The sequence below is a fragment of the Peromyscus californicus genome, unplaced genomic scaffold (genome assembly GCF_007827085.1).
Source record: "Peromyscus californicus insignis strain IS unplaced genomic scaffold, ASM782708v3 Scaffold_7__1_contigs__length_154581171, whole genome shotgun sequence".
In the NCBI taxonomy this organism is placed as follows: domain Eukaryota; kingdom Metazoa; phylum Chordata; class Mammalia; order Rodentia; family Cricetidae; genus Peromyscus; species Peromyscus californicus.
The window spans coordinates 8,274,103-8,298,955 of NW_026294595.1; the positions used below are offsets into that span (position 1 = coordinate 8,274,103).

Genomic DNA, 24,853 nt, shown 5'->3' on the forward strand with positions numbered 1-24,853 from the left:
TGAAGGTCCTTTCAAGTTGGTCCTTGTATCATGTGAGTTAACCTAGGTCCTCCAAGGATAGAACTTTAAGGCCTGTGCACACGGGATGGCTTTGCAGAGGAGGCTAAGCACAACTTATGGGTGCTGGGTGTGGAGCCAAGGACAAAGGGGCAGCTAGAGAAATAAGGAAACCCAGCCTCATCCACCGGCCAGGCAGACCCTGCACCCTGTTTGGATCCCCAAACCATGCCTTGTGATCAGTGTTGCGGGAGGTTAGGCACTCCTAGTGTGACGAGGTAGATGTCTTTATGAGATCTGAAATGCCCGCATTGAGGACTTTTAATATATGGATTCCGGAACATAGTCCTTAGGAAATCAAATCAGAATGCATGGCCATATCCGTATTATGTTTCTATTTGAGGGTTAGGTGGAGAACAGAGCACCAGATGGACAGGGTGATCGGCTTCCACAAGGTGTTGTCATACTTGGCCCACATCAGCCCGAACCCCACAGATTTATAGCCAAATTCCAGAGGGAGCCAAGGCTGTGCACACTTGCCATTCCAGCACTAGGGAGGCTGAGGCAGGGGGTGGAGGGTTCAAGGCCAGCTAGACTACATAGTGAGGCCCTGTCTGAAACACTGCCAATCCAGGGGACCAACCCACACGTGCTGTCTGGGGGCTCCTCTGTCTTTGCCCTTTTAAAGTCTGTTCTTTTGATTCCATCTGTGGAATCTGAGCTGTGTTTGAGATTCCAGACGGGTGACTGCTCCCAACGCAGAACGTCGTCTTTTAATTTTCCCTGTTTTGTGTTTGAAGTGCCTGTTTCCACAACAGTGCTCTGTCTTGCTTTTTTAACCATTAGTGGTTAGACATAGAGTTGGCCATATTGTCCCCCTGGCAGAGTGAGGGGTAAACGCATGTCAGCCTGCGGAACAGTAAAGTCACCACAGACACGGTCGTCTTTATTTCTCTTCAAGCTGACGCTTTCTTTTCTTAAATCCCAGATGTTTTCCGCTGGGTTTTGAGACTGTCTTTGTATGGATGTCCTGATTGGCCTGGTACTCACTATGAAGGTAGCCAAGGCTGGCCTCAAACTTAGCAATCTCTTGCCTCAGCCCTCACCCCACCCCAGCAAGTGTCAGGATTGCAGGCTCAAACCACACAGTCCAGTTTTTTGTTTGTTTGTTTGTTTTTCAAGACAGGGTTTCTCTATGTAACAGTTCTGGCCTCTGTAGACCAGGCTGGCCTCAAACTCAGAGATCCGCCTGCCTCTGCCTTCCAAGTTCTGGGATTAAAGGTTTGAGCCACCCAACCATATTCAGATTTTTCTTTTTCTCTCTCTCTTTAAATCTCCCATTCATGTACATGTGGAGGCCAGAAGTCATATATTGGGTGGTTTCCTGTATTGCTCGCCATCTTATTTTTTGAGACAGGGTCCCTCACTGAATCTGAAAGTTGACAGTTGGGCTCGGCTGGCTGGCCAGTGAGTCCCAGGGCTCCTCCTGTCCCCTGTGCTAGGATTACAGGTGCTCAGTGTTCCAAGGGTTGCTGGGGATTGAATGCTGGGCCCCATGCTTGTACAGCAAGCACCTGACCCACTGAGCCAGACCGTTCTCTGAAGGATGTTTCTTCTGGAGAAGCTCAAGGACAATCAAAACTAAACCAGGAGCTGGGTATAGTAGCGCACCCCTTTGATCCCAGCACTCGGGAGGCAGAGGCAGGGGGATCTCTGAGTTCAAGGCCAGCCTGGTCTACAGAATGAGTTCCAGGACAGCCAGGGCTACGGAGAGACCCTGTCTCAAAACAAAACAAACCCCCCCCCCCAAAAAAAAACACCACACACACATACAAAATGAAAACAATACTTGTAGGTGACTTTGGATACCACTAGGCTTTTCTTTTTCTTTCTCTTTTTCCTTCTTTTCTTTCTTTTTAGTCTAGTATTGTGTTTTTAAAAAGAGACCCAAAGTGTCTTATTACAGGGACAGTAACTAGCATTCCTCTGGGTCCCCAGAGATGGCATTTCCTGTCCCTTTTCTGACAGGAGGGAAGAGCAGTGATGACTTCATCCCAGGCTCCCAAAGCAGCCCTTCCATCTTTGTCCTGGGAACAATCCCTCTTTCTTCAGAGATGAGGAGGCACGATTTTCCGACACACTCCCTCACTGTCCGGAGAAGAAGCGCCTGCCATTGTTTGTCCGTAAACAACAAATGCATCTGGCAGATCTGCCTGTTTGTTTAACTTTTCTAACTGTTCAAAGTACTGTTTTCCCCCCCGCGGGGAGCCAGCTGGAGCTGGTGACCCCTGCTTAGGGTCAGGCATGTGCAGGGTGGTGAGGAGGGCGAGGGTCTCCTGGGGAGTCTGGGGACACACCCTCCAGAAGAAACATCAATACCACGTACTGCAGTGTACAGGTGTTTGGTTAATGGTGGGAAAGTGCTTGAGATGTCTTCATGGGAGACTGCCCCCAGCCACCAGCTCTGAAAGGTACACAGCACATGTACAATTCCCACACATATGTATGGAGGACAGCCAGAGAATGTCCTGTCTGGTTTTTAGTCAGAATTACGCAAAATATTAATTTTTTTTATTTTAATGATTTATTTATTTTATATGCATTGGTGGTTTGTCTGCATGTATGTCTCTGTGTGTGTTAGATCCTCCAGAACTGGAGTTATAGACAGTTGTGAGCTGCCATGTGGATGCTGAGAATTGAACCCAGGTCCTCTGGAAGAGCAGCCAATGCTCTTAACTGCTGAGCCATTTTTCCAGCCCCAAATATGAATTTTTTTTAAAAATGTTTATTTGTTTGTTTGTTTATTGAGGCAGGGTCTCACTATGTAGCCCAGACTAGCCTGAAACTTTAGAGATCCACCTGCCTCTGCCTCCTTAGCCCTAGGATTGAAGGTGTACACTATCACGCCTGGCTTTTTTTTGTTGTTGTTTTTGTTTTGTTTTTGTTTTTGTTTTTTTCCCGAGACAGGGTTTCTCTGTGTAGCTTTGCGCCTTTCCTGGATCATCGCTTTGTAGACCAGGTTGGCCTCCAACTCACAGAGATCTGCCTGCCTCTGCCTCCCGAGTGTTGGGATTAAAGGCGTGTGCCACCACCGCCCGGCTACGCCTGGCTATTTTTATTGTTTTTAAATTGTGTGTGTCTGTGCACATGAGTACAGTGGCTGCAGAGGCCCAGGAGAGGGTGTTGGATCCTCTGCAGCTGGAGTTATAGGCAGTGGTGAGCCCCCTGGCGTGGGTGCTGGGGACGGAACTCAGGTCTTCTGCCAAGTGCAGTACTGCTGAGCCGTCCCTCCAGCCTCAACCGTTCATTTTTATTTTACTTATCTGCTTATCCATTTTATTCTTATCTGTGTCTGTATTGTTAGGGGGTGGTGCTGGGTGTTGAACCCATTTAAGCAAACACTTTACCACGAGACCAGTGGCTCTCAACCTTCCTAATGCTGCAACTCTTTAATACAGTTCCTCACGTTTTGGTGACCCCAACCATAAAGTTATTTCATTGTTACTTCATAATTGTAATTTTGTTACTATTACAAATCATAATGTAAATATCTGATATGTAGGATATCTGATATTGAGACCCCTGTGAAAGAGTCATTTGACCTCCCCAAAGGGTCGCAACTCACAGTTTGAGAACCACTGCACTGAGCTGTATCTCCAGCCCTCTTTTTACTTATTATCTCGAGACAGGGTTATACTAAGTTGCACAGGCAGGTCTTGAACTACTGTCTTCCTGCTTCTGCCTATGGAGTTAGGGATTACATTTGTATGCCACCTGTTGGCTCCATCATTGAATCTCAAGTCACTGAGACCTTTTGAGCGTGCAGCAGAACACTGCTGTCCTGCTTGGGAACGGGAACTGATGTCCTCTGTAGAGAGAAGGCCTCAGGTAGGGAATTTAGGGAACCCAAAGCGTGTCACTGACAGGGCACGGTGTGAAAGGATCCTTATTTCCTTCCTGTCTGCCTCTGTCTTCCCCCTGAGGACACCCCTCCGCCTTCTTCCTGGCCTCCACTCCTTCCTTTCCACAGAACTGTGCATAGCTTCCTGTCTGTCCTCCCCAGCAGGGCTGTTTGCACCCTGCAATCAGCAAACTGCCTGGCTCTCCCTCAGCCTTGCCCTTAGCTCCTTTACTCTCAGCCTTGGGCTCTGTGATCCCAGGGCTCTGTCATCCCCGGGCTCTGTCATCCTCGGGCTCTGTCATCCCCGGGCTCTGTCATCCCAGGGCTCTGTCATCCCCGCCCCCATCCCCCCCCCACCTCCATTGTGAGATTAAAAAGTGAAGGCCCAAGGGACAAGACCTTAGAGTTTGTAGAGACTAAAAAAATGAAGGATGGGACTGGAGGGATGGTTTCCCAGTTGAGAGCATCTGTAGAGGACTTGGATTTGGTTCCTGGTGTTCACATGAAAGCTCACACTGTCTATAACTACAGTCTAGGGGATTCCAAAGCCTTCTTCTGACCTCCTTGGGTACCAGGCATGCAAGTGATACACAAAATACATGCACACAAAATGCTTGGACACATAAAATTGAAATAAAAAAAAGTTTAATCTTTAAAAAATTTTGTAGGATGGTCAGAACTTAACTGCAGAAGAACCCAGAATGGTGACACCTGACCGCTAGAGACAAAAACACTTACCCTTGTAATAAAGTATCATTGTTTGGGCAAAAGGCTGTCCTTGGCCCCTCTCCAGCCTTCTCTGGCGCTTGACTGTCCCGAGACTGCTGAGTTGTAGGTCTGACTAGGGGAGGCTCAAGGTGTGGCTTGGGGGAGGATGTTGGGGACCTGGTACTTTCTGTGAGTCACTTCCAGGCAGTGTACCTCATCAGTCTAGAAGCAGGCCTCAGACTGGCTAACAAGAGAAAGGTTATTAAAGGAGCATTTAGGGGCCTCGAAGATGGCTCAGTGGGTTAGCCATTTGCGTTATAAAGGTGAGGACCTGAGTTTGGGTCCCTAGCACCCTTAACCCCGTGTGGCGGTGCACACCTGTAACCCAGCCATGGGAAGCAGAAGTGGGCGGCTCCCAGGACCTCACTGACCAGCCAGTCCAGCAGAACCAGTGAGCTCCAGGGTCTCAAAAATTAAGGTGGAGAATGATGGAGGAAGACACTTAACTTTCACCTCTGGCCTCCCAAGGGACGCACTTGTGAGTACACACAGAAGGACGTTTGCCAGGGAAACCAGGTGGAGCTGCTAATGTCCCTTGTCCTCCAAGTCAAGAGTGAACCTGTAGGGGCTCAGAGTTTACTGTGTCCTTGGTCAAGGGACTCAGGCAAACCAGAAGCTGACCGGGCAGCTACAGGCAGCAAATTTAATCAGAGCCAGAGGGCAGGGCCCTTCACCTGCACAGGCCCTGCAGCCTCTGGCCATACAGACAAGGTCCACTGATCCAGTTAGTGTCTGGTGGAAGCATGTTAAAGGGAACTGGTGATTTTAGGATGCCGAGTGACAGGCGCCGTTTCCTTTGTCAGTCGGTAGCATTTTCTTTTTCCAGAGCGTTCATCCTTGGTGGTCTCCTGGCTTTAACCACCCACCTTACCGTGAGGCTTCATGCCAGCTCTTCCCAGCACTCAGACCCAGGCCACAATGGACTGGATGTTAGAATCTTGTAGAAATACCAACCTTAACACTGCAGATCTATTTACACTCCTCATGCCGTGGCTCCCCTTCTTTCCTCCTTCTGAAACTCAGGCCAAATACAGGGTCATCCTGGACTTTAAAAACAAAACAAAACAAAAAACTTGATTTATGGGGGTGGGGCATGTGTGTCATGATGTACCGGTGGAGGTCAGGGCAGCTCTATGGATTTGGATTCTCCTCCTACCATGTGGGACCCGATAAGTTCTCTTCAAGTTAGGGCCCAGGACCCAGAACATGTGTACACACTCGGATGGCACATGTAAGGAGGTCAGAGGACAGCTTTGAGAAATTGGTTCTCTCCTTCCACCGTGTAGGACCCCGGGATCAAACTCTGGGTTTTGTTTCTGACAGCAAGCGCTTTTATCCGCTGAGGCACCTGGAAGACCCAGACTTCTTGTTAATTCATGTCTGATCCTGTGCTGCCAGTCAAAAGACACCCGTGTGGCTGGGGGTGGGGCCTTGGTAGAGTGTTTGTAGAGCTTGACTCACCAGGTCACAGCCGCCATTCTGGGGTCTTCCTTCACGTCACCCACAGTCTGGTGCTCAGTCAGACCCCTGAGCCGCCGTGTGCCTCACTGAGCCCATCTCCTCCCCTTCTAGCAGCTTGCCCTGCTCTGGCTCCCTGGGGTCCTTGGAGGGTAATAGCAGTCGCATGCCTGCCCTGAGGCCTTCTGTTTAAAAAGATCCTAGGGCTGGTGAGGTAGCTCAGGCCGCAGTTCGATCCCTAGGCATCCATACATTGGGAAGAGAACAAACCCTAGCAAGCTGTCCTCCGGCCTCCACACACACTGTAGCCTCCACAGTCCCACCACACATCATATGCACACCTAAACACAATAATAATAGAACATTTTTAAAGGGGACTGGAGCACTGACTGCTCTTCCAGAGGACCCAGGTTCAATTCCCAGCACCCACATGGCACCTCACACCTGTCTGTAACTTCAGTCCCAGGGGATCTGACACCCTCACACAGACATACATGCAGGCAAAACATCAATGCACACAAAATAAAAATTAACTTTTTTTAAAAAAAGCAATCATTTTTAAAGATTCTAAGATGTGATGTCTGTTCACACAAAGCTCACAGTGGTGTTCATAGCATCAATGTTCATATTCTCCTGAACTACCAACCAATGAGTGGTATATAAATGTGGTACATCTATTCAGTGGAACATTATTCAGCCAGAAAAAAAGAGTTGGTAGACCGATACTACAACAGGATGGACCTTGAAAAAGCACCCTACATGTGAATGGTTTTATATATCTAAAATTGACATCCTGCCATCACAAAGGTCCTCAGCCTGTGTGAGTCCATTATGTGACATATCCGGAGCTAGTTTCTAAGTCAGGAGAAGTTGAGGATGACGGCTAAGAAATACAATTTCTCATTCTTTGGAGGTGAAAATATAACGTATGAATTCACTGCCACTCAGAAGATGACCCCAGCGATTACTGTCTGTTTTTCTTTTAATACAGGGTCTCACTATGCAGCCTTGGCTGGCCTCAAACTCACAGACATCCTCCTGCCTCTGCCTTCCAAGTGCTGGGATTAAAAGTGTGCCACATCTGGTGTGATGGCTCCCTGTCTCGGTAAGGCAGTCCTGTTGTTTTTGCAAGCCACGCACAATTTCACATTCAATATTGCTGCGTCTAAAACCTTAAAGGGAACTTTGCGGCCAGCCTAGTTTTCATTTCCCTTTAACTTGTCTATTATTTAAACTTTGGCTGTTTTTTGAGATCAGGGTCTCACTCTAGTCTGTCCTGAACTCATGAAAATCCTCCTGCATCAGGCACAAGCTGTTGGATTACAGGCATGAGCCACCAAACCTGGCATGGACGCTTACATTTCTCTGGACTGCACAGACTAGGTGTTCAGTGTTTGTTCATTTGCTTTGCGAGGCCTCACACGTACAAGGCAGACAAACGTCCACTGAGATGGTACCTAAAGGCTACTAAGGGGCTAGAAAGATGGTCCAGCAGTGAAAAGCAGTTGCTGCTCTTGCAGAAGATCTGGATTTGGTTCCCAGTATCCACATGGTGGCTCACAATCATCTGTAACTCTATCCTCGAGGGATCTGATGCCCTCTTCTGGCCTCCATGGGCACTGCACACACGTGATGCATACACATCCATACAGGGAAAACAGCCCCACATATAACATAAACATAATTTTTAAAGCTACTTAAGTAGGTGGAAGGGTTTTCCTTCTGCATTAGTTTGAGGAGTGTAGGTGCTGACCCTGCTCTGTTTTCTTCACAGAACTTCCACGATGGACGGAAGGCCCAGCAGCACATTGAGACGTGCTGGAAGCAGCTGGAGTCGGTAAGTGGGAAGCCGGCCACTAAACCAGTGTCTCCCAGACCATCTCACATCACTCTGAATAGGGCTTGCATGGCTCACTAAGTAAAAATCAAGCAAAAACCACTAAGGAGTCTTCTTTCTAGATTTTTCTCATTTGTATTTCATTTAATTTGCTTCTAAAAGTATTATGGCAAGCAAAGTGCTGAGCCAGAAATGCTTGAGGAGAGACGGCTCAGTGGGTAAAGCATCTGTTGTGGGAGCCTGGGGACCTGAGTTCGGATCCCCAGCACCACTTAAAAAGCTGGGTGCAGTGGCACTGGGAAGGCAGAGACGAGAGACTCTCAGGGACTCACTGGCCGGCCGGCTGGCCTAGCCATCAGCAAGCTGCAGACCCAGTGAGAGGCGTCTCTCTAAAGCAAGGTGTATGGCTGGAGAGATAATGACTCAGCAACCAAGAGCACTGGACACTCTCCCTGAGGACCCAGCACCCATGGTGGGTGGCTCAGAACCACCCATAATTCCAGCTCCTGGGGATCGATGCCTCTGGCCTCTGTAGGTGTCTGCACTCCACTCAGATGCACGCACAACCACATGCAATCAGAATGAAAGTAAATCTTTAAAACAGGGTGGAGGGTGATTGAGGAAGATGTCCCATGTTGACCTCTGACCTCTTCATGCACACACACACACACACACACACACACACACACACACACACACACAAACAGGTACATACACTCATAAAGTGCTTGAGTAGAGGCAGGTAAATCCTGTGCAGAGAACAGAGAGGGGGTCACTCTAATGTGGACAGATGCTGAAATTACTTCTGGAAAGGATGACGCATGGTGGATGGGTTCTGGGGAGAATGCCTGTGGGGGTCTCTCTAGAGGTGGCAGGGCAGGTGGATGACCACCCGGCTTGGCTGTGCTCTGTCTGCAGAGTAAGAGGCGTTTCGAACGGGACTGCAAGGAGGCTGACCGCGCACAGCAGTACTTCGAGAAGATGGACGCTGACATCAACGTGACCAAGGCCGACGTGGAAAAGGTGAGGGGACTCAGTCTCACTTCCCTGGAGCGTGCTTCCTAGGCTGCCGCTGAGGAGGCCTGGCCTCAGCTTCCTCTTTCTGATGTAACCACAAGAGGGTACTTGATGGAAGAAGGGTTTCATTTTGTGTCATTGCCATGGGGACAGCATGTCCACACTGGGGGTAAAACCGGGCCTGAGGTGGTTTGCTTGGTCACCACCGTGATCGTGGGGAGACCCGGACACGTCACGAGAGGAGTGGCCCAGGAGGCCACGCTCTTCTTTAGTGGCTTGTCAAAGGCCGAGTTCTGTGTCTAAGGAGCCGAGCAGCTGTCCCAGCCCATGTGGGAGAACCCGGCAGCAGCTCCAGGCCTTCAGAAAGGCTGACCCTCTGCCCAGCTGTGTCAGGGATTCGTTTGGGCTGATACCCAGGAGGCCGGGGTGAGAGAGGCATTTGGAAGTCTGCGGAGCTTTCCTCTCCATGACTCAGACATAAAGTGAGCCCTTGTCTTCCCAGGCCCAGTGTGTGTGTTTTTTCCCTAGAAGCCCCATTTTCTTTTTAATGAAAGTCATCAAGATAGTGTAAACACAATTATGCCGTTAAATAGTGGCATTCATTCATGGTGCCCAGGGCCATTTGGGCATGGCGGTCTGCTTTTCTCTGGAAAAGCTGTGCCTTTTCATGGTGCTGTGCGGTTCTGCCAGATGAGTTCATGATCCCTTGAGTGGGAAATATCTCGATTAGCATGGAGGGATATATGGCTACTTTTTAAATTACTTTATGTACTAAAATGCTAAACTTGACATCGTGAGGGGAGATTTTTACTTTACCAAAAGACATTCATTTTTAGATTAAGTGACCATACTTACCATAAATTCCTACTAACTAGTCACTTTTAAAGTGTTGCTCAAATATTTTTTTTTAAGTCGCGTTCATTTATTTGTGTGTGAGTGTATTTGTGTCGCAGTCAGAGGATAACTTTGTAGAGGGGGTTCTTTCCGCCATGTGGGTCCTAAGAATCATTAAGTTTTGCAGCAAACCCTTTTATTTGATAAGCGATCTTGACGGTCCCTCTTCGGACTTTTCAATGTTACCCAGTTGAGAGTGGTATATGCTTGCCTGTAATCCCAGCACTTGAGAGTGGAGGCAGGAGGGTCAGGAGTTCAAGGCCATCCTCAGCTACACAGTGGACTTGAAGCCAGTCTGGGATATATGAGACTCTGTCTCAAAAAAATTGAAAAATACGGGGCTGGAGAGATGGCTCAGTGATTGAGGGCACTGGCTGCTCTTCCAGAGGACCCAGGGTAGGAGTCAAAGCATCCACGTGGCAGCTTAAAACATATGTAATTCTAAATCCAGGAGATCTGACGACCTCTTCTGGCCTCTGTAGGCATTGCATACACGTGATGCACAGACATAAAATAAAAATAAATAAGTCTTTAAAACTATATATGGAATTGGGCGTGGCGGCACACACCTTTAATCTTAGCACTTAGGGGAGGCAGAGGCAGTGGATCTCTGTGATTTCAAGGGCAGCCTGGTCTACAGAGTGAGTTCCAGGACGGCCAGAGCTGTTACACAGAGAAAACCTGTCTCAAAAAAACAAACCAAAGACCACACACACACACACACACACACACACACACACACACACACACACACAGCTGGAGAGATGGCTCAGTAGATAAGAGGTATACTGTTCTAGGACAGGGACTCAAGTTCAGTTCCCAGCACCCACTTCAGACTGGTCACAACTTCCTGTGTATCCAACTCCAGGGAATCCCATGCCTCTGGCCTCTGTGGATACCTTTATTCATATGCATTGCTCAGAAATAGACTCACACACATAATTAAAAATAAAGTTAATATTTTTCCTAGTTAAAAAATGCAAGGTGAGTAGATTTTAAAAATAGATAAAAGCACCAGGTAAGATAGACTGAAGTTTGTTTAAAAACTCACAATTAAATGAAGTCAGCTTAGTTTATGGTCACGTGTGTACACATGTGGAAGTCAGCTAAGTTTATGATCATGTGTGTGTGTACACATGTGGAAGTCAGCTAAGTTTATGATCATGTGTGTGTGTACACATGTGGAAGTCAGCTCAGTTTATGGTCCTGTGTGTGTACACATGTGGAAGTCAGCTCAGTTTATGGTCATGTATGTACACATGTGGAAGTCAGCTAAGTTTATGGTCATGTGTGTGTGTACACATGTGGAAGTCAGCTCAGTTTATGGTCCTGTGTGTGTACACATGTGGAAGTCAGCTCAGTTTATGGTCATGTGTGTACACATGTGGAAGTCAGCTCAGTTTATGGTCATGTATGTACACATGTGGAAGTCAGCTCAGTTTACGGTCATGTGTGTATACACATGTAGAAGTCAGCTCAGTTTATGGTTGTGTGTATACACATGTGGAAGTCAGCTCCGTTTACGGTCATGTGTGTACACATGTGGAAGTCAGCTCAGTTTATGGTCGTGTGTATACACATGTGGAAGTCAGCTCCGTTTACGGTCATGTGTGTACACATGTGGCACAAATGCACATGTTCTTTTAAAAATGTTTTTACTTATTTTTATTTTTTGTGTATGAATGTTTGGCCTGCTTGTATATCTGTTTGCCGCTTTCATGCCTGGTGCCTATGGAGGTCAGAAAAGGGCATCGGATCCCCTGGAACTGGAGTTACAGGTGGTTGTGAACCACCATGTGGGAGCTGGGAATGGAACCTTAGTCCTTTGTGAGAGCAGCTCTTAACCACTGGGCCATCCCTCCAGCCTCATCAACACTGTTTCTGAGACCCTAATTCAGGGATGTCTAGAACACAGGCTACATATCGGAGCCGGAGCCTCCCACAGTGACCTGTTTCGGCTTTCCGTCGGCAGCCGGTGCTGGCGGGTCGTATCCTCTGCCCTTATCTTTGTACCTCTTCTATTCATTTTTCTTATCTTCCTCTGTGGTCTGTGACCTCTCCTGCAGAGAGCAGTAGCCCTTGTGGGTTTCCTTATCTTCTCCTTGATTAGGGAGAGAGCTTCCAGTCCTTTCCACCAAGAGTGTAATGGAACAGGCCTCTAACCCAGCACTTGGGAGGTGGAGTCCGAGAGATCGCTGCTGCTCAAGGCCGGCTAGGGCTACTGGTGGGGGGTGTGGTGGGGGGGGATCCTGACTGAAAGCGGAAAGGAAGAGGGGGAAGGAAGGGAAGAGAAAGGAAAAGACTGGTTTTTTTTTTTTTTTTTTGGTTTTTCGAGACAGGGTTTCTCTGTGTAGCTTTGCGCCTTTCCTGGAACTCGCTTTGGAGACCAGGCTGGCCTCGAACTCACAGAGATCCGCCTGGCTCTGCCTCCCGAGTGCTGGGATTAAAGGCGTGCGCCACCACCGCCCGGCGAGACTGGTTTTAATATGTCTTTTTAAAGAAGAAATTCTCATTCTTTGTTTCTCCAAAATATCTTTATTCTTTTTTTGTTTTGTTTTGTTTTTTGTTTTTCGAGACAGGGTTTCTCCGTGTAGTTTTGGTGCCTGTCCTGTATCTCACTCTGTAGACCAGGCTGGCCTCGAACTCACAGAGATCTGCCTGGCTCTGCCTCCCGAGTGCTGGGATTAAAGGCGGGCGCCACTGCTGCTGCCGCCACCGCCCTCTTTATTCTGTTTTATGTGTATGGATGTTTGCCTGAATGTGTGTTTATGTGCCACATGTGTACAGCGCCTGTGGAGACCAGGAGAGGGGGTCAGATCCCCTGGAACTGGAGTTACAGATAGTTGTGAACCACGCTATGGGTGCTGGGAATTGAACCCAGGTCTTTTGAAAGGGCAGCAAGTGCTCTTAACTGCAGAGCCAGCTTTTCAGCCCTCCAGAATGTCTGTTCTTAAAAAGCTTGATTTGGTAATCAGATACCATTTTCTGCTTCCTTTACTTCATTGAGCTGTAGGTTACATTCATCTATTTTCCTACATTGAATTAAGTTATCCTGGGTAAACTCAGCTAGATTATGTTACTGTTTCTTTAAGGACACAAACTAACTATTCAACATATTTCACTCAAGATTTTTCATTTCGGTGAGTGAGGTTGCACACACTATTGTAATCCCAGCTTTGGGAGACAGATAGATGAAAATTTGAGACTAGCTTGGGCTACATAATGAGACTGTTTAAAAAAAAAAAGGCAGGCAGGCCTAATTCATTGAATTCATAAAAACTCCCCTTCCCTTCTGTTTTCGTTTACTTAGAATTTGGGAGGTTGCTCTTTCTTCTGAAATAATAATTGTAAGATGGAAGTGTCTAGTTCTGGGTTTTGTCTTTTGTGTTTCCTTATGTTGAAGTGACAGGCTGGCTTTGAGTTCTTGCTTCCCTTGCCTCAACCTCCCCAGTCACTGAGACTGAAGACACACACTACATCACCAGCTCTTACCGTCTCTTAGATGTCTAACGAGGCTTCTCTGTGACAGTTACATATGTGTGGGTGTGTGCAGAGGCCAGAAGAGGGTGTTGGATCCCCTGCAGCTGGAGTTAGAGGCAGCATCGACGCCGAATGAGCCATCTCTTCATCCCTGATTCAGTGTTTCATTGTCTGCTCCTTTATGATCCTGGTGGATTTTTATTTTCACTGAACCTGGAGCTTGCTTTGGCTGGGCTGTCCTCCAGCAAGCCCTGGAATCTGCCTGTCTCCACCCTGGCCAGCCCTAAGGTCACAGGTGATTGCCACTGCCCCCGGTGGTTGTTGTTGTTGTGAGTGTTGTTTGTTTGGAGTGCTGAGAATGCAAACTCAAGCCTAGCTGCACATCAGACATTTCACTGAGTCATCTCCCCACCCCATAGGATGTGTGGGGTACCTCTTAATTGAATCGCTACCTCAATTACTTGCATTATTCCATTGATTCATCTTTCCCTACGGGGAGCAGGTTTTTTGGTTTTGTTTTGTTTTTTTCTGAAAGTACCATGGCCACCCTCCCCAGGGATGTGAAGCTCCCAATTTGAGAGCCATGGACATCAGAGCATAAGCACGGATGTCTGAACACTGACTATTTTAGGGCCTTTCGCTTTGGAGGTGACCGGAAACCTGCTGTCCACGCAGGCGACGCGGAGGCGTGAAGTCAGCTTTTCTCACTGAAGCCCCATTGTTGTCTTTGCTTTGTTTTTGGAAACAGTTTTGTTCCGTACATAGCCCAAGCTAGCCACCCTCCTGCCTTCACCTCCCGATTGCTGAAATTTCAGGGGTGCATGGCCACACCCGTTTTCCATTGCTACTTCTGACAGTCTTTGACTCAACACAGATGTCTCTGCCCCAGTTTCCACAAATGATTAAGTGGCCCGATTATATTTGACTCAGCTCGCCTTCCTGTTCCTAGCAGGCAGCTGTACAGTTTATATAACGCTGTGCTGTGTCTCCCAAGACTCTGGAGTGTGTGTGGTGGCACAGGGGACATGTAGTATAAACTTGCATGAATCTCTGGGTCTAGGTATGAGCAGAATCACCTTTTCTTTCTGAAGACATCACTGAGTCATGATTGTCACAGTACTGTGTTCAAACTTCCTACATGGGTTCTTACCCACTTTAGGACACAGAAGACTTTTGCCTTGTGGCCAGGAGCTTGGTAATTAATTCCCTGAAAGGGCTTTTTCTCTGGGCAGGAGTGTATGTTTGGATGTTCCCTGGATGCTGTATTCCTCAGAGGCACAGGGATGAAGGAGGAGGGCCAGCTGCATGTCCAAGGCGCCCTTCAGCCTCTCCTCTTTGGAGATGAAACTGTCAGAGTTTGGGCTCCTCCACTTTCAGCTGGTTGATCCAGTTAGTCAACCATATGTTGGAATATATTTTCTGGTTTTAGTAAAAACAGATCTTATCCTTCCCCTGACACAAGTGATAGTAAAACGGCGCTGGTGACCGCGTGGAAAGGTCACGGTCATGACAGACCCCAGTGGGACCTTTCAGAGATTTATTAGGAGGGAAAAGGGGTGGGGGGAAGGGGACCAGGCCTGGTGAGAGAGAAAGATGGGGGAGGGAGCGGAGCAGAGCAGAGAGGGAACAGAGGGGAACAGAGGGGAGGGGTCTGCGGGGACTTAGTCGCTAGAGCCTGCTGATGACATAAGATACCAGGAGGAGTCAGGGCAGGATCCTAACAGCAAGCCCTTAAGCTCCCTTCGGGGCCTGGGCAGATAGCTGAGTGGGTGAAGTACTTGCACAAGGACCCGAGTTTGAATCCGAAGCACCCATGTAAAAGTCAGGCACAGTAGTGCATGCCTGAACCCCAGCACATCTGAAGCACAGACTGGTGGATCCTGGGAGCTGACCAGCCAGTCACCTGAGGTGACCACATCACATGTGGGCAGCTCCATGAACTTCCATTACACATGAATCCAGGCAGTGGTGGCACACACCTTCTTTAATCCTAGCACCAGGGAGGCAGAGGCAGGTAGATTTCTGAATTCAAGGCCAGTAAGCTCCAGGACAGCCAGGGCTACACAGAGAAACCTTGTCTCAAAAAACAAAAAACAAACAAAACAAACAAGGAGGAGGAGGAGGAGGAGGAGGAGGAGGAGGAGGAGGAGGAGGAGGAGGAGAAGAAGAAGAAGAAGAAGAAGAAGAAGAAGAAGAAGAAGAAGAAGAAGAAGAAGAAGAGGGAAGAAACCGTGAAGCCACCAAACAAGATAAGGGACTCCAGCCAGCTCCCTCAGGCCTTCCTTTGACCCTACTTGGGAGATAAGAGGTTTTGTTATGCCGGGCGGTGGTGGCGCACGCCTTTAATCCCAGCACTCGGGAGGCAGAGGCAGGCGGATCTCTGTGAGTTCGAGGCCAGCCTGGTCTACAGCGCGAGATCCAGGAAAGGCGCAAAGCTACACAGAGAAACCCTGTCTCGAAAAACCAAAAAAAAAAAAAAAAAAAAAAAGAGGTTTTGTTATTTGTTTTAGAGGTTTGAGTTTGTATTTTGGCTTTTTGCAGCAAGGCATTGAGACCAGGCAGGCTCTAACAAGTGCCGGGATGACAGAGTGGACCATGGAGCCTGGTTTATTCCACGCTGAGAGTGGAACTCGGGGCCTTATGCACGCCAGGCAAGCACTCTACCAACAGGCTGCACGTCTAGGCCTGTTTCTTATTTTTCAGGAAACAGCAAGTTGATGGGATCTCCACTATTTGAAGTGTTTGAATCCCTTCCTGGTCCTTTGGTCCTGACTGCTGGCGGCGTGTGGGCATCATGGGTGCTGTCGGGACCACGCCATCTCGGTCTTTAAGAACCTGCCCTCCACGGCCTTCCTGGTGTTTAGTGTGCAGTGACTTTTCCCTGCGACTCTGGAATGTCTCTCGAGTGACAGAAAGCCTTGGAGTTGGGGTCACTGTGGCACTGCTCCAGAATCAAACCAGGCTGGATCCACATGGCAGTGCCTCTTCCTGGACTTCCGACAGCGCCCTGCTTTGCCAGCCTGGTATGGGATGAGAGGGGAAGGCTGTCCGAATGAACAGCCTGTAAACTAGTATTTCCCAACAGAGAGAGAAGTGTTTTCTAAACACTCACGTTAAAATCAAGTCCATCCGAGGCCTGGGTGAATAACCCCACCCTGTCATGTGACTGCCATCCTTATGTAACTTCTACAGGCATAGCAGGGTACTGTCTAACAGAATCTACAGTCACTGGCTACAGAGGGCTGCAGAAATGAAAATAGTGGTTGAGTTGCTTTTTGTTGTTGTTTTTACAAACTTCAGCATCAACTTCTTGTTTTCCTTGTGTGTGTGTGTGTGTGTGTGTGTGTGTGTGTGTGTGTGTGTGTGTGTGTGATATGTGTGTACATATTCAGGTGCACATGTGTGTACAGAGGCCTGTTGATGTCGGTAACTGCCTCAGTCACTATCCATCTAATTTATCTTTGAAAAGAATGTATTATTATTTGTATGTGTGTGTGGAGGGGTGTCCCACAGTGCCCATGTGGACATCAGTGGACAGCTTCAGGAGTTGGTTCTCTCCTCCCACCGTGTGGGTGCCGGGATAGAACTCAGTTTGTCTGGCTTGGTGCAAGGACCTCTTCCACTGAACCATCTCCCCAGCCTCTACTTGTCTTGGAGATGTGGCTCTTCTGCGGCTACAGTCTCAGTTTATGGGCCCTTCTCAGCCACAGAAAGTTTGTGTGGCTTCTTCTCTTCATACTTCAAGAGAGGTGACTAGTTAGAACTCGGATGTGAGTTCACCTTCTCTCTGGTTTAATCATGAGCCTTTTTTGTTGCATAACTCAATTTGAGGAAATACTTAAATTATTGCTGAGTGTGGCTGGCTCACACCTGTAGTCCCAGTACTTGGGAGTCAGAGACGATAGATTTCCATGAATTTTAGATGACCTAACAAGTTTCAGGCCAGCCAGGAAAAACAAAAGTTAAGTTACATTAGAATTGTCAACATAAATGCTGAAGAGCAGACCAGTTTCTGTGGGACTTTACATCTCATTTTTCTATGGTAATATGACTTGTGAATGTTTTCAGGGTGAGACATTAGAACTGTAATCCCTGCACTCGGGATAGTTCACATCAAGCGAGGACAACACAGCCAATTCCAGGCCAGCCTAGGGTGCAGAGAAAGACTGTCTCAAATCACTCCCATGTAAATGCATGTTTCCTGTTCCAACTGCCTGGTCCCAAATAACTGACTCTGAGGCTGAATATGAATTATAAACACTCAGCTGATAGCTCAGGCTTGTTACTAGCTAACTCTTACACTTAAATTAACCCATATTTCTATTAATGCTTTGCCACGTGGTGGTAGGTTTATTAGCATGGCACGTTCATCTCCTGCTCCCTCTGCATCTGACTGGCCAACCCCTGACCCTGCCCTTCTCTTTCCCATCATCCTTAGTTTGTTCACCCCGCCTATACTTCTTGCCTGGCTACTGGCCAATCAGCGTTTTATTAAGCCGATTCGAGTGACAAATCTTTATAGTGTACAAGAGGATTATTCCACAGCACTCCTGGAAATAAGAACAATAAAAAAGGGAGACTTTGAATATAGTTCATTTTAAGACATTACATACATGTCTCTGTTATAAAGTCAGATAGGAGGAAGGCCTGAGTTGTTATGAAGAAAGGGAGAATTCTAAGGTATGGACATGAGGATGTAAGCTGAGGTTTGGTTTGGTTTGGTTTGGGAATTAGTGTCTTTCACATGCTTTTCCACTGAGCTGAATTCAGGTTTTTACATTTGTCTGTTTATTTAGTTATTCATGGGGTTAGGGAGTGAGCATGCCATGACGCGCCAGTGGGGGTCAAAGGACACTTTCAGGAGTCAGTTCTCTCCTTCCATCATTTGGGTCCTGGGGGTTGAACTCAGATTGTCAGGCAGCAGACACCTTTACCCTCTGGCCATCTTGCTTGCCCCTGATTCCAGGTGTTGGTTTTGTTTTGATTTTTGAGACAGGGTCTCATTATGTAGCCCTGGCTGGCCTGGAACTCACTGTGTTGCCCTGGCTTGTCTGGAACTCACTGTGTAGTCCTGGCTGGCGTGGAACTGTGTACTGTCCTAGTTGGCTTTTTATTACCTTGGTAAACACCATGACCAAAAGTAACCTGGGGAGGAAAGGGATTTTTTCATCTTGCTACTTACAGCCCATCATGAAGGAAAAGTCAGGGCAAGAAGTCAAGCAGGAGTAGAGGCAGGAATGTACGCAGAGGTCCTGGAGGAACAGTGCTTTCTGGCTCGCTTCTCGGGACTTGCTCAGTCTGCTTTCTTAGACACCCAGGACCACCTTCCCGGGGTGGCCCCACCCACCGTGAGCTAGGTCCTCCTACATCAATCATCAATTAAGAAAAATGTTCAGGTGCTGGAGAGATGGCTCAGCGGTTAAGCAACGGCTGCTCTTCCTGAGGTCCTAAGCCCAATTCCCAGCACTCATATGGCGACCCACAACTATCTATCACTGTAGGTTTGTGAGATCTGATGCCTTCTGGTGTGCAGATGTACATGCAGACAAAACACCCATCTACATAAAATACACAAAGAAAATGCACCACAGCCTTGCTCACAGGGCAATCTGATGGCAGCATTTTCTCAATTGAAGTTCCCTCTTCCCAGATGGGTCTGGCTTGTTTCAGGTTTACTAATAAGTAAATAACCAAAACATCAACCAGGCTGGCCTCAAACTCACAAAGATCCGCCTGCCTCTGCCTCTTGAGATGGGATTAAAGACAAGTGCGGCCATGCCCTTCTTTCGGGTTTGTGTTTTGTTTAGATGTATTTGCTTTCTGTGCATGAGTGTTTGGGTGCATATGTGTCTGTGCATCCTGTGGGTGCGGGGAACACAAGTGCTCTCTGGGAGAGCAACTAGCACTCTTTACTGATGAGCCATCTCTCCAGCCCCCTCTTTCAGGTTTTTAAATTATAATTAAAAGGTCATGTGGGGGCTGGAGAAATAGCTCAGTGGTTAAGTGTGTACTGCTTTTACTGAGAACCAGAGTTCAGTTCCCAGCACCTAAGTCAAGCAGCTCCCAGTTGCCTGTAACTCCAGCTTTATGGGATCTGACACCCTATTCTGGCTTCCTCAAGTGACTGCAGAACACACACACACACACACACACACACACACACACACACACACACAAAGATAAAATATTTTTAGAAGTGCATATATTATGTATGTGTGTGTTTTCAACATTTATTTTATTATTTTAATTATGTGCATGTGTACACGAACACTTGGTGCTCAAGGAGGCCAGAGGCATCAGATTTCCCTGCAGCTGGAGTTACAGTCATTTGTGAGCTACCCGACTTGGGTGCTGCGAACTGAACTCATGTTCTCTGCAAGAACAATGCACATTCTTAACCATCAAACCATCTCCCCACCATGTGTGTGTGCATGTGTGCGTGTGTGTGTGTGTGTGTTTGTGTGTGTGTGTTTTATTATGTCTTAGATTATGTGATAGAATGTTTCAAATATTAAAAACAAAATTGAAGTCTAGAACTTCTGCCATCATTAAGCAAGAAGGCCTTTTGTTCAAAGGATTGTCTGATAATTTTCTCAAGATCAGTGGAGTGCGCAGCCTGGGACATTGGCCACTCTAAGAACACAGTCGCAGTGCCTGAAGCAGGGTGAGAGGTTTACTGTGACTGGAGCCAGATAAGCAGTGGAAGGTTAAGTTTTCACCGTTTGGGGAAGCTGTCTCCAACCCACACCCCCTGAGCACTGGACGCAGTGGAATGAAGTGGTTGCATGCTTCCTTTGCTGTCTGGGGTACTGAGTTGACAGCTTTATTGAACATATAAGCATCTTTCTTGCTGGCCCCCAATTTTTGTTTTAGATAAAAATGTCTGACTAGATCTCTGAAGGATTTCTTCAGGAATCAGGAAGGCCAAGGAAGGCAAGTGCCTTAAAGGCATCGGTAGTGTGGTTCTGTCAGCACCTGGGGCACCTACGCCCTCCCAGGAGTCTAGATGATAATTCTTAAAACAAAAAAAGATAAAAAGAGGAAGTGGTCAGCACGAATGCAGGAAATACATATTGCAACTGCAGCTTCATCTTGGAACCTAAAAGGGTTTAAAAATACTTTTTGGTTTTTCAACACAGGTTTCTGTGTGTAGCCCTGACTGTCCTGGAACTCACTCTGTAGAGCAGGTTGGCCTCGAACTCAGGGATCTACCTGCCTCTGCCTCCTGAGTGCTGGGATTGAAGGCGTGTGCCACCACCACCACCTGGCCTGTTTTTATTTTTTGAGAGCACATCTTTCTTAGCAGGCTGCCCTCAACCTCACAGTCCTCCTGCTGAGGCCTAACAAATGCTAGAAATGCAGACGTATGGCCAGCATTCGTGGCTTTAATGTACTGCTAATCAAATGAATATATTTAGTCTCAAAAACATTCCAAGAATCTAGGCATTCAACAGAGTATGTGTTGGTGGAGGAATGCGTAGCACCCATTGGGTAATAATGGAAGGTTTCATGAGGGCTCCAGTTAACAGACAGGAGATAGAGACAGAGAACGGGAATCGGCTGGATATGGAATAGCAAACCTTCCAGAGAATCAAATGGACTGTTAGTTTCATCATCACTGTGACCCAATGCCTGGCAGAAACAGCTAGAGGAAAGAAAGACTTTGCTCATGGTTCTAGAAGTTTCTCTCTGTCCCAGCAGGAAAACGTTACATCACAGAAGCCAGCAAAAAGAGAGACAGAAAGAGGTCAGGGCAAGATAGAGTCTTGAGAGACACACCTCCAGTGACCTGCTTCCTCTAGGCAGGCCTCACCTTACACAGCCCACCTTCTCCCAGGAGTCTGCTCAGATGTTGAGTCTGTGGAAAGCTTAACCGTGGACTGTCAGAGCCCTCGCTTTCTCATAGCCTGGGGACAAGCTTGACTCTCACAGCCTGGGGACAAGCTTGACTCTCACAGCCTGGGGACAAGCTTGACTCTCACCGCCTGGGGACAAGCCCTCACAGACTCACTCAGAGGTGCTCCACTGAACTCATGGGTGTTTCTCAGTCCAGTCAAGTTCACATTCAAGACTGACCTTCAAAACCAGGCATGGCATGATGGTGTGATATCTTGTGCTAACACTCCTAGCACTTGAGAGGCTGAGGCAGGAGGACTGTGAGTTTGAGGCCAATGTGTGCTACATAATGAGTTGGAAGTCATCAAGGGTTACATAGATTCTTTCTCAGGAACAACGGCAGAGCCCCAAGCTGGGTGGTGGTGGCACACACCTTTAATCCCAGCACTCAGGAGGCAGAGGTAGGTGGATCTCTGTGAGTTTGAGGCCAGCCTGGTCTACAGAGTGAGTTCCAGGACGGCTAGGGCTACACAGAGAAACCCTGCTTGAACACCACCCCACCCCCAAAAAACCAACAATAGCAGAAACAAGTAAATAATTGTGAAAGAGAGAGAAAGGAAAGAAGATGAACCAGTAAGATGGCTGTTATGATATTACACACAGGACCCCGGCTGGCCAGGCCAGGGTATCTCCCTATCCCCCACCGCTGCGCCCCTCCCACCCCCCGGGCAGGGGAACATGCCGGGCAGATACAGTGGCAAGTGCGTGGACAGTCACTCATACCCCAGACACTGTGTCCACATGGAAGTGAGTTTATTATAATAGAAAGATAGGGATAGAGGGAGACAGAAAGAAGGAGAGGGGGAGGGGTCGAGGGTGCACACCTCGTGGGAATGGAGAGAGAGCGGAAGAGAGAGGAAGGGAGGGGTTTTTTCTTTTTTCTGTTTTGTTTGTTTGTTTGTTTGTTTGTTTTCGAGACAGGGTTTCTCTGTGAGTTTTGGTGCCTGTCCTGGATCTCACTCTGTAGACCAGGCTAGCCTTGAACTCACAGAGATCCGCCTGACTCTACCTCCCGAGTGCTGGGATTAAAGGCGTGCGCCACCACTGCTCAAACATAGTTCTTATTTTTTATTTCCTCGGGGTCCTTGAGTATTTATTTATTTCATAAATGCAAGGAAACTATAGGCATTAAAGCTTCAAAAATGGCCAGGTGTGATGGCACACACCTTTGATCCCAGCACCTGAATGCAGAGGCAGGTGGATCTCTGACTTTGAGTCCAGCCTGATCTACAGAGTGAGTTCCAGGACAGCCAGGGCTACACAAAGAAACCCTGTCTCGAAAAACATAAAACAAGGGATTGGGGATTTAGCTCAGTGGGTTTGGTCCTCAGCTCTGAAAAAAAAAAAAAAAAAGAAAGAAAGAAAAGAAAAACATAAGAACAAACAAAAAAATTTCAAAAATTATTCATCTTTCAGTCTCTGGAATTGATGGTTCGGGAACTTGTGTTAGATGAGCGTGCAACTCCTCATTGTGTCTCGTAGACCTCTCCCCTTTCATACATTATTTATGTTATTTGTTATTATTGTTGTGAGGGGGTGACACAGTGACGTGAAGAGTCAGTTCTCTCCTTCCACCTCAACGTGGGTTCTGGGGATCAGACTCAGTTTACAGGGCGTGCATGGGAGGAGCTACGCCATCCTTTTGGCCCCATTGTGTTTCTTTATCTCTGTATGTGAGCTTTTGTGCAACTCCTAATTACTTATTTTTATTTTATCCACACTGGTGTTTGCCTGCATGTAGGTCTGTATGAAGGTATCAGAATCCTGGAATTACAGACAGTTGTGAGCTGCCATGTGGGTGCTGAGAATCAAACCCAGGTCCTCTGGAAGAGCAGCCAGTGCTCTTAACCAGTGAGCTGTCTCTTCAGCCCCATGCTTTTAATTACTCTATTAGCTCATTTATTGAGTTTAAATTTCTGCAACTACTTTTTTCTTTTTCTTTTCTTTTCTTTCTTTTCTTTTTTTTTTTTTTTTTTTGAGACAGAGAGTTTCTCTGTGTAGCTTTGGAGCCTGTCCTGGAACTCGCTCTGTAGACCAGGCTGGCCTTGAACTTACAGAGATGAGATCTGCCTGCCTCTGCCTCCCGAGTGCTGGGATTAAAAGCATGCGCCACCACTGCCAGGTGCAACTACTTTTTCACTTCTAGAAGTTTCATTGGTATCTTCTTCAGACCTTCACTGATGACATCATATTATTGTGACTTCTGTTACTTTTTCTTTTTTTTTTTCTTTTTGCATCTTCTTGTTTATATTTCTTCCAGACATTCTGATAGTCCAGGTTCTTGTAGTAACTGTTCTTCTCTGTGGTATTGAGTCTCATGGTGGCCTGCTCCCTGGTACGTTTATAATCTTTGTTTAATGAATATCTTTGACAGTGATTGCTTCTCCTCTGGAGAAGTAGGACCATGGAAATGCCACCCTAGCAAGGGTATATGTAGGCAAAATTTTCTGTCCCACCAGCCAGCTCCCAAATAACCACACAGAGACTTATTATTAATTATAAATGCTTGGCCAATAGCTTTGGCTTGTTACTAACTAGATCTTACAACTTAAATGAATCCATATTTCTTATTTATGTTCTACCATGTGGCTCAGTACCTTTCCTCAGCACAGCATATTCATCTGGCTTCTCCCCAAGTCTCCTGGCAACTCCACCTTTCTTCATCCCAGAGTTCTCACTGTTTGAAAGTCCCACCTAACCTCTTTCTGCCTAGCTATTGCCCATTTAGCTCTTTTTTTTTTTTCTTTTTTCTTTTTTTTTTTTTTTGGGCACCCAGGCAGCAAGATCTACCAGAAGCCCATTTAGCTCTTTATTAAACTAATGAGAGCAACACATCTTTACAATGTACAAAAAGATTATTCCACAACAGATATTTGTTGTTTCTGCCAGGCAATTTTTTATACTAATTTATGGGCTTGGGCATTCTTTTTCAAATATATTTTTTATTTATAATTTTTTGCATATGTGTGTGAGAGCCTGAGTATATATATGTGCATCAAGTGACATGCCTGAGGAAGCTAGAAAGGAACCTTAGATTTTCTTGAGCTGGACTTACAGGCATTTGTGAGCCACCATGTGGGTGCCGGGAACCAAACCTGGGGCCTCTAGAAGAGCAGTGAGTGTTCCAAACCACTGAGCCATCTCAGGCTTGGCATTTTTATCTTCCATGGACAGGCTTAGGGGTTTGTTTATCAGCAGACATTCTTACCTCCCCCCATAGCCTGAAGCCCATGCGAGGTTCTTGGACATTTCTCTGATCAATAGGACTCTTGTGAAGTGCTGTGCAGCCTAGAGAAAGCAGAGCCAACCCAGGTCACAGTGGAAGAGCCTGTGGTCTCCCATGCTGGCTCCTTACTGAATAACATATGTAAGGTGGAGGTGTTGTTTGGAGAGTCTGGCTATATGGCCCTGGCTGGCCTAGTACTTACTGTGTACCCCAGAATGGCTTTAAACTTGGGGTCTTCCAGTCTCAGCCCACAGGTGTGTGCCACCACCAGCTGAGTAGCAAGCATTCTTCATTAGATGTTCCCTGTGACTTGGACAATAAATGTTAGCAGCTGCCCCTAGGCAGTTCAGATTAACTTCAGGAATGGAGTAAAGGGTGG

At 47.2% G+C, this 24,853-nt stretch overlaps 1 protein-coding gene across 19 annotated transcripts in view; it reads left to right on the plus strand.

The window, feature by feature from the left end:
• Fnbp1 (formin binding protein 1) overlaps window positions 1-24,853 on the plus strand; it is a 129,135-nt gene that overhangs the window by 58,131 nt on the left and 46,151 nt on the right. For all 19 annotated transcript variants that reach the window (XM_052722721.1, XM_052722717.1, XM_052722724.1 and 16 more), the window contains exons 5-6: window positions 7,899-7,961; window positions 8,880-8,984. In XM_052722721.1, the coding sequence (XP_052578681.1) occupies window positions 7,899-7,961; window positions 8,880-8,984 (168 nt within the window). The remainder of the gene's footprint in view (window positions 1-7,898; window positions 7,962-8,879; window positions 8,985-24,853) is intronic.